Raw genomic sequence first — 10,000 nt, 5'->3', positions numbered from 1 at the left:
AGGAACGAGAGAGAGATGACAGAGGGATGAGGAAAGAGAGAGAGATGACAGAGGGATGAGGAGAGAGAGATGACAGAGGGATGAGGAAAGAGAGAGATGACAGAGGGATGAGGAGGAGAGAGAGACGACAGAGGGATGAGGAGGAGAGAGACGACAGAGGGATGAGGAGGAGAGAGAGACGGCAGAGGGATGAGGAAAGAGAGAGAGATGACAGAGGGATGAGGAAAGAGAGAGAGACGACAGAGGGATGAGGAGGAGAGAGAGACGACAGAGGGATGAGGAAAGAGAGAGAGATGACAGAGGGATGAGGAGGAGAGAGAGATGACAGAGGGATGAGGAGGAGAGAGAGACGACAGAGGGATGAGGAAAGAGAGAGAGATGACAGAGGGATGAGGAGGAGAGAGAGATGACAGAGGGATGAGGAAACTCTGGGGTTTTGAGGACTGCTTTTGTCCCCTACAGAAATCCTCTCAGCGCACAGAGAATAGAACATTATTGACGGAGTGAAATTAAAAGCTCATAGACATCTTCTCTCCACCATGTGAGAACTTGCTTGGAGTGATAAGCAGATGGATGTCTGGACTGTTTTGGACTGCTGTGATCAATCTTTATAATCCATTAAGTGTCTCCACTAAATTTCCCTACAGCCATAATTTTCGTCGTCTATTATTTAGACAATTCTCACTTACTTTGATTATTTCTATTTCTATGTGCTGCTTATTAAACAGGTGTCATTGCGTTGCTCGTCATCTCCCACCCACACTCAACACCCACACAGGGTTTGAGCTCAGGTCCCCTCACTTGCAAACACACCGAGTGAGTTTAATCAACCCAACATGGATGGTTACACTTACTTGGACAAAATTAGGCGTTACACTTGTTGTCATTGTGCTTAGGGTAAGAGTTTGGTTTAGCACTAGTGTGGTTAGGGTTAGAGTTAGGTTTAGCACTAGTGTGGTTAGGGTTAGAGTTAGGTTCAGCACTAGTGTGGTTAGGGTTAGAGTTAGGTTTAGCACTAGTGTGGTTAGGGTTAGAGTTAGGTTTAGCACTAGTGTGGTTAGGGTTAGAGTTAGGTTTAGCCCTAGTGTGGTTAGGGTTAGAGTTATGTTTAGCACTAGTGTGGTTAGGGTTAGAGTTAGGTTTAGCACTAGTGTGGTTAGGGTTAGAGTTAGGTTTAGCACTAGTGTGCTTAGGGTTAGAGTTAGGTTTAGCACTAGTGTGCTTAGGGTTAGAGTTAGGTTTAGCACTAGTGTGCTTAGGGTTAGAGTTAGGTTTAGCACTAGTGTGCTTATGGTTAGAGTTAGGTTTAGCACTAGTGTGCTTAGGGTTAGGTAGGTATTAAACTCATAGATAGGCGGGTTAGGGCTAGGTTTACAGGGTTAAGGTTAGGGCTAGGTTTACAGGGTTAAGGTTAGGGCTAGGTTTACAGGGTTAGGGTTAGGGCTAGGTTTACAGGCTTAGGGATAGGGATAGGTTTACAGGGTTAAGGTTAGGGCTAGGTTTACAGGGTTAAGGTTAGGGCTAGGTTTACAGGCTTAGGGATAGGGATAGGTTTACAGGGTTAGGGTCAGGCTCAGGGGCCTTCGGTCACAAGCACAGCACTTTAATGCCTCCACAGTGGAGTAGGGAGGTGGCTGTAGCTCAGTTGGTAGAGCGGGTCATTCAACGATCGAAGGGTCAGTGGTTCGAATCCCAGCTCCGACTGTCCACATGTCGAAGTGTCCTTGAGCAAGACACCTAACCCCAAATTGCTCCCAATGAGCAGGTTAGCACCTTGCATGGCAGCTACCACCATTGGTGTATGGGTGAATGAGAGGCCATTGTAAAGCGCTTTGAGTGCCGCTAAGGTGGAAAAGTGCTATATAAGTGCAGTCCATTTACCACCCTAACCTACCTTCTTGCACTGCGTTTTGCTTTACATATACAAATGATGTACAGTATATGTAAAGCAAGCTGTGGCCTGCAGAGGTCATGGAAATGAATGTCTTTAATCAGGCGTCAGTACATCTGAGGAAATGCTAACATTTGGGCATCAGAATAGTAAGCCTCCCTCCTGGTAATAGGCTGACCTGGTATCTTTTCTTATGAGCTAATGAGTTCAGGTAATTGTAGAGAAAGTCAAGCTCAAAGCAGCCAGTAGTCATGCGTGGGTAGTAGTTTTAAGCACCTCTGGCTCACCTCTGGGGATTTCTGTGTTTCCTATTTGGTCATTCTTGGCCACACACTCTCCTGTCACACACACACACACACACACACACGCACACGCACACGCGCAACCCACCAGCAACAGAGGCCCAGGCCTTATCGCTGCAGCAAAAAGTGGTGTGATTAGATTATTCGCTTTCCTAAACCTCTAACCTCGTTACCATGGCGATGGCGCTGCCACCGGGGGCCGGCCGGTTCCGTCGGCGTGGAGACGGCGCGGCGGGCCTCTGCTCTCACCACAGCTGGGTTGGTGTTGTTGTTGTTTTGTTGTTGTTGTTGTTTTAAACACGGTGGTGGTCAGGGGAAGTCTCATTAATACTCTTCACAGTCCCAAGGAACCCCGTGATTTGCATTCACACAACAGTAGTGGCTAAAGAATAGCATGTTTAGCTGCTCTCACAGCTGTTTGATTTTTTACTGGCAACACAGTTACTGGCTGACCAAGTCAACAAGTATTGTATTTACTTTAGGAGCAACTTAATTGCTCTAAAAAGATATACAATACTTGCTAACTTGGCCAGCCAGTAATTTCCATACTGCATGTATAAATGAGAGCTTACAGTACAATATCAGCATACTGCAGGGATGTCTTGATAACCTTTTACTAAGTCGCATGCACTGTAGTAGTATATTGACTATAGGAGATCAATTGAAATTGAATTCATAATTGGTCGGTACTGGACTCTCACACATAATTCAAATTAATGAAGGGAAGGCAAAATCCATATCCCTGTGGTTTCAGAATGACTGTCTGATTTATTACCTCACTTGAGCTATGGTATTTTAATTAACTTAAGTGTTGTGTTTATCCCTGGATTACTTCATAAACACACACACACACACACACACAGAGGCGTGCCTTGCCCAGCATAATAAAACAGTAGCTGTACAGTACTGTACCGTATGTATGCCTTACAATAAATTCACAAAGCCTCTTTCTGAAAGAAAGAAAGAAAGAAAGAAAGAAAGAAAGAAAGAAAGAAAGAAAGAAAGAAAGAAAGAAAGAAAGAAAGAAAGAAAGAAAGAAAGAAAGAAAGAAAGAAAGAAAGAAGAAAAGAAAAGCAGAGAGATACTTTAAGGAGTTCCCTATCAATATTGATAGTTAGGCAATAGACCATTGCACTGGCCTGGTGGCCAGGGTTTCCAAAGGGCAGCTCTGGTAATGGAGTCTTATTTTACCATTTAAATACTGTCTCTACGACTCAACGCGTTGTGGGACAATGTTTTGATGGTGATAAACTACCTCATTTGGCTAGGGGAACAAGCCCAGGTCCTTAACTGGGGGGAAATTGGGTCACTACAATGTCAGTAGGCCAGAGAGTCTAAGGGTCTGGAGATGGTGGCGTTCCAGAGGAGAGCTAGTTCTGTCTGGTCGTCTGGCAGTCACAGATCTACAGTTTAGATGAACCTACCCTCCGCTTTCATGAGGTTAGTTAAAACTGACCTTAGCTCAGCATCTAGTGACCACTTTAAGCACTTTAATGGTAAGACTGACATGTAGGCTACCACCCAGTCTGTACGTGTGTGTGTGTGTGTGTGTGTGTGTGTGTGTGTGTGTGTGTGTGTGTGTGTGTGTGTGTGTGTGTGTGTGTGTGTGTGTGTGTGTGTGTGTGTGTGTGTGTGTGTGTGTGGAGCCACGTGACCACGCTGATGCCCATGTGTCCACAGGGCATCTCAATCTACAGCCGCCTTGTGTGCTGTCAGATAACCAAGACACACATATATATGGTATACAAATATACACACTCACATCTGCACACACATCCTCCACAGAACCTCCTTATCTGTCCGGGTCTAAACGGACCAGACCTGAGACCTGAGGCGAGCTCTCTCTGGCTAGATTTATCATCGGCCATTAGCAGACATTTGATTTTTACTGGGGACTGTTCCTCTGCTAGGGCCTCTGAGTTACCCTAACGCGCCTTTTATATCTCTGACTTTAACCTTCTCCGCCGCCCATAAAACTCTCTATCACCCCCCACCCTCTCTCCCCTCCGTCTCCCTATCCTCCCCTTCCCTCCCCTCCTGATATCTCTCTATCCATCTCTACCTCTTCTGCTATCCCTCCTCCTTATCTCCGCTGACCCTCCCTCCATCTCTCTCTCTCTCTCTCTCTCTCTCTCTCTCTCTTGGTCCGACCTCTCGTTATCGCTCGCCCGCCTCCCGCCCACCTCCCCCTCTCTCCTCTATCTGTTTTGCTCATCTCTTCTGGACGCCGCGTGCGCTTGCTTTCTCTGGCTGACCTCGCAGAAGGGTTCATCTCCTCCCCCGTGTCCGACCTTCCATCCTTCCTTCCTTCCATCCTTCCTTCCTTCCTTCCTTCCTTCCTTCCTTCCTTCCTTCCTTCCTTCCTTCCTTCCTTCCTTCCTTCCTTCCTTCCTTCCTCTCTTCCTTCCTTCCTTCCTTCCTTCCTTCCATCCTTCCTTCCTTCCTTCCTTCCTTCCTTCCTAGCTTCCTTCCTCTCTTCCTTCCTTCCTTCCTTCCTTCCTTCCTTCCTTCCTTCCTTCCTTCCTTCCTTCCTTCCTTCCTTCCTTCCTTCCTTCCTTCCTTCCTTCCTTCCTCTCTTCCTTCCTTCCTTCCTTCCATCCTTCCTTCCTTCCTTCCATTCTTCCTTCCTTCCTTCCATCCTTCCATCCTTCCATCCTTCCTTCATTCCACCCTTCCTTCCACCGGCTGCATGTTTCCATACAGTAGAGCGCTGGCTGTTCTCATATCTATCGCAAACATATACAGGTCGTCAGATCAGACACATACACACACGTACACACACACATACACGTACACACACACGTACACACGGATGCGAACGCATGGATAAACCCGTCTGATGTTGCCATCCTTATCATGTGAGCTCACATTCTCTTTCACTCCCTATCACTTCGTATCAGTCTGGACATCCGCCAGTTCAAACTGATTTCCACCCAAGCGGATATTGGCTGAGCCAATCACAACCACTCGTCTATGGGGTGGTCTGATATGATGACGGTGCCCACTTGATAGGATGAGTAACCCCCGTGTCACTGCTCTACTCTCGTTGGTCTATCCGATTGCATCCAGAGGCCTTCTTGGTCTGCGAGTCGAAAATCAAATTAAAATCTCCAGACCCTTCACATTTTTGTTGGGTCAGGCCGCAAATGAAACCCCATCCAGATAAGCTACAGTACTCCCGTAGACATACGTAATACATACTGGAGAGACTGACATCTCTCTCTCTCGCTCTCTCTCTCTCTCTCTCCCTCTCTCTCTATCTCTCTCTCCCCCTCTCTCTCTCTCTCTCTCTCTCCCTCTCTCTCTCCCCCTCTCTCACTCTCCCTCTCTCTCTCTCACCCCCCCTCTCTCTCTCTCTCCCCCCCCCTCTCTCTCTCTCTCTGCCCCTCACTCCCTAGCTGCATCTCTCCATCTCTCCATCCTCCATCTCTCCATCCCTCCATCAAGAGTTCACCTCTCAGTCCCCTCCTCCACTCCTCTGCACAGTGAAAACACAATGAAACAACCTCACACACACACACACACACACACACACACACTGAAAAACCTCTGAGACACACACACACACGCGCGCGCACGCACATACACAAAAACGTACACGTGAAAACACAGAACGCACTTCCTCACTCAGACACACTCACACCCTCAGGGAGTCACTGGAAGCTTCTACTCCACCCGTGGCGCCGCCTCTAGCATCCAGCCATGAGCACAGAGTGAGGGGGGAGGAGAGAGGGTGTGAGGAGGGGGGAGGCGGCGACACACATCCTTCAGACGAGAGACTAATTTACACTCATTTCCTCCCCTTCCTTGGTGGGAGCAGCAGGCTGGGCTCTCCTGTCTCTCATCTGTCACACCCTGGCAGGGAAGGTAACCACCATCGCCTTATTTTCTTCTCCAAATACGGACGTGGCTATAATTGCATTTTCCCACTGGATAATGTGAGGGGAAAGAAGTGTGTGTGTGTGTGTGTGTGTGTGTGTGTGTGCGTGTGTGTGTGCATGTGTGTCCGTGTGTACTGTATGTGCGTGTGTGTGCGCATGCGTGTGTGTGTGCGTGTGTGTGTGCATGTGTGTGCGTGCGTGTGCATGCGCACGTGTGTGTGTGCATGCGTGTGTATGTGCGCATGTGTGTGCGTGTGCATGCGCGTGCGTGTGTGTGTGCTGGAAAGACAATGAGCGAATATGCATGATACACATATATGCGGCCGGGCATTTGACCTGCATGTACAAGTCCGGCCTCTGTCAACAGTACGAGAGCCGGGAGCTCGACACGCAACAGAGAGTCAGCAGCACAGGGGGAGAGCATACGACGCACTGCATGCTGGGAAAGGAAGAGAGCAGAGCAGTCTTACCGTCGTCTCCCGATCCGGAACCAGCATCTGTGAGGAAGAACAAACACGCCCATTAAGCACTGAGAACATCAGAGGGGCCCTGCGCAATCACACGGATGAAACAAGACGTTTTATAATGTGTGTGTGCCTGGGTGTGTGTGTGTGTGTGCGTGCGTGCGTGTGTGTACGTATCCAGTCAGTATCCTCTGGACACTAACACTATCCCTACGCGAGGCAGTTGTCTTTTTCCCGTTGTTCAATATGTTTTCATGCTATGTGACTCCGTCTGTAGGATGGCACCGATACCGGCCAATCCTTGTAAACCTCCCAAAGACATCTAGCTTACACTGTTGTTTAACGATACGTCTGTGAAAGGGATACTGACGGGCACTTATAGGAACCGGGGCGGGGGTAACCTGAGCTGCTGCTGGGCAGGCTGGGGGGGGGGGGTCTGGGGATCCTGGGCTGGGCAGCCTGGGGGGTGGGGGGGTCTGGGGCTCCTGGGCTGGGCAGCCTGGGGGGGGGGGGGGGAGTCTGGGGCTCCTGGGCTGGGCAGCCTGGGGGGGGGGGGGGGTCTGGGGCTCCTGGGCTGGGCAGCCTGGGGGGGGGGGGGAGTCTGGGGCTCCTGGGCTGGGCAGCCTGGTGGGGGGGGGGGGGGGGGGTCTGGGTGAACCAGGCACCAGATCCCCATCAGGGGTTTCCTGTACGAGGCCGTATCGGCAGACATGATAAAACCAGAAACCAGAAACTGTAAAACGTGTTCGGTCTGGTTATGGGATAACGTGATATCTAATTTCAGTGTTAATAACCATTTTTGTATTAAGTTTTTGGGTATTGAGTATATGGATTTGTTTTCAGAAGAGAGAACTACTGTGTAGCCTGGACAGTGGCTTCAATGCCTTACCTCATACAGTATTAGCACTCTAAATGTAATAAATCTAACCCTAATCATTCTTGAAACAACCAAGATTTATGTTTGATAAAAGTTATATAGAAATAGATTAGGCATTTTAATACTGTAAACGTTTCAATTAAAAATGTTAATCTTTTGTTATGCATTCAATGCATTTTCCAAATGCTGCAGTACTGTTCACAGTCAAGTCTTAGACATCCACAACGTGGGAATGTTCAATGTTTTATCAGTCGCTTTGGCACAGGGGACCAGTATGTATTCAGAGGGATTAATGGAGCATAAAATATATTTTAGCATCCTGGTTTTGGAATATGTATGAGAGGAGGAAGTGAGAGGCGGAGAGAGAGAGAGAGAGAGAGAGCGAGAGAGAGAGGGGGAGAGAGAGAGGGAGAGAGAGAAGGAGAGAGAGGGAGAGAGGCAGGGAGAGAGAGAAAGATAGAGAAAGAGAGCGAGAGAGGGAGAGAGAGAGGCAGGGAGAGAGAGAGAGAGGGAGAGAGAGAGAGGGAGAGAGGCAGGGAGAGAGAGAGAGAGGCAGGGAGAGAGAGAGAGAGAGGCAGGGAGAGAGAGAGAGAGAGGCAGGGAGAGAGAGAGAGGGAGAGAGGCAGGGAGAGAGAGAGAGAGAGAGAGGCAGGGAGAGAGAGAGAGAGGCAGGGGGAGAGAGAGAGAGAGAGAGAGAGAGGCAGGGAGAGAGAGAGAGTGAAAGAGAGAGAGAGAGAGCGTGGGGTGGGGGGAGGGGGGGAGGGACAATACAGACAAACAAGACACTAAAAATAGGAGGATACAAAGAAAAGTGAGACCAGGGAGAGAGGAACAGATGGTTCTGCTCAGGTATTTGGAATTATAGATCCTTCAAGGGCATGTGTGTCATCGAGTGGCAGCACATAGCGAAGGGTTGGAAGAGTGGCCGGGAGGGGATGTTATTAACCTTACCCTGACGCATACACCTGAGACCATGCTGCACACACACACACACACACACACGCATGCACGCACGCACACACACACGCACGCACGCATGCACACACACACTTCTATAGCCCACTCTCTTCCTCCCAGACAATGGAGGGATTTGATGGATATTGTCTTCTATGCAGGTAGCAGAGTGGATCAAACCACTTCTCATTATACTGTAATAGCTCATGTTCCAGTCTTAATGGGTTATTTCGGCTGCACAAGGCTTTCATTATAATTCCCCGGCTAGAGCTGTGACCAGACAACAGCATGTGACACCAACCAGAAGCAACGCTGTAATGATTTCATCCAGAGTAGCGTATGTAGGCAGCATTACTCCCACACACACTTTCATGCCTGCGCAAACAAATTAAATCACCCACGTACAGTGTAAAAGACACACACATTTACCAATAGCATTTTTACCCCATTTCAATCATCTCTATGGATCAAAAACTATAAGGTCGAATGTTGGAATATATGCCTACGTAAGATTGAAAAATTGTCTATTAATTACTTTTTTCTCAGACAAAACTTACAGTACAGATGGAAATATGTTCTTCACCTCTTTCATCAGAAATAATCAATGCAGGAGAGAGGTGACTCAGCACTTTTTTCGATTTTCTTCGATCCCTTGATATTTTAGATTGAGCTGCTGCTGCTTCCAAGTCAACTCAGCACATGCCCCCAATCAGCTGCGACTGCCTTAGTTTATAGTGAGTTCAATGAACTGACTTCACAAATTCTGTGCTAGTATTAGCCTTGGGCCTCTCTCTGAAATTGACCCCCTTTTCAAAGTTTCATGTCACCAAGCTAATGTGTCATATATACTGTGTATTGTCATGAGCTTAAGGGGTTGATTAGCAAAACGCTAACTGGATAAAAACATGAACGTCACCTCTCATTCATACTGAGATAACTGTTTTGCTTAAAGTCAGACTGACATCTGACAAACGTGACAAAAGGCAGTGTTGCCACACAAAAACACTGAAAAAAATTAGTTTTATCCTAACCCCTATTAATTATCTACAGAGTTTCACAACCCCAAACAGATTATCTGGGAAAATATTTGTACAAGGACGACTTTCTAGGGGAAAACAGGCCGTAACCCTAAAGGAACACATGTCCCTGTTTCTGAGGGTCATAGGCTTTTGGCACCTTTGCTCCCTGTCTGTTTATCGTTGGCAGTGACAGCGGAGTCTGACGCAGCTGACATTCTGGCCTGGGCTGTGTCACACAGGGACCATGGACGAGCCGACCCTGCTGTCACTCGCTGTCAGGAGTGTTTGCCGAGGAGCCGGCTGTCCAGTCAGCATGTACAGTAAACAGAAACCCAAGAGAGGATTAAACAAAAACAAACAAAAAACAATTGCACACATTGTATGTGCACACGGAAACAGGTTAACCAGTAGAAGTCGGGGATGCCAGGATAAAGACAAGTTAGAGCCAACATGTTCTGATTAGATTTGTTTGATTTTCCACTGTCTCTTTACCATTTCTCCCAGCTAATATAGAAATCAACCCAGAGAACATATCTGGGCTGTGTTTCCCAGAGCCATCATAGCACTACGTTCATCGTAAGATACGTCATAAGCTCTCTCTCTAGGTGGCGT

General features: G+C 48.0%; 1 protein-coding gene across 1 annotated transcript in view; it reads right to left on the bottom strand.

Annotated features, from left to right (window-relative positions):
- The window catches only part of tmeff2a (transmembrane protein with EGF-like and two follistatin-like domains 2a), an 82,745-nt gene that overhangs the window by 34,383 nt on the left and 38,362 nt on the right, over positions 1–10,000 (bottom strand). The window contains exon 4 of the mRNA XM_084451955.1: positions 6,545–6,571. Coding sequence (XP_084308081.1) covers positions 6,545–6,571 — 27 coding nt within the window. The remainder of the gene's footprint in view (positions 1–6,544; positions 6,572–10,000) is intronic.

This window comes from Borostomias antarcticus (assembly GCF_949987555.1).
Source record: "Borostomias antarcticus genome assembly, chromosome: 17".
In the NCBI taxonomy this organism is placed as follows: Eukaryota; Metazoa; Chordata; class Actinopteri; order Stomiiformes; family Stomiidae; genus Borostomias; species Borostomias antarcticus.
Note: the sequence above shows the minus strand (reverse complement) of the source record. Positions and strands in the feature narration are given on the sequence as shown.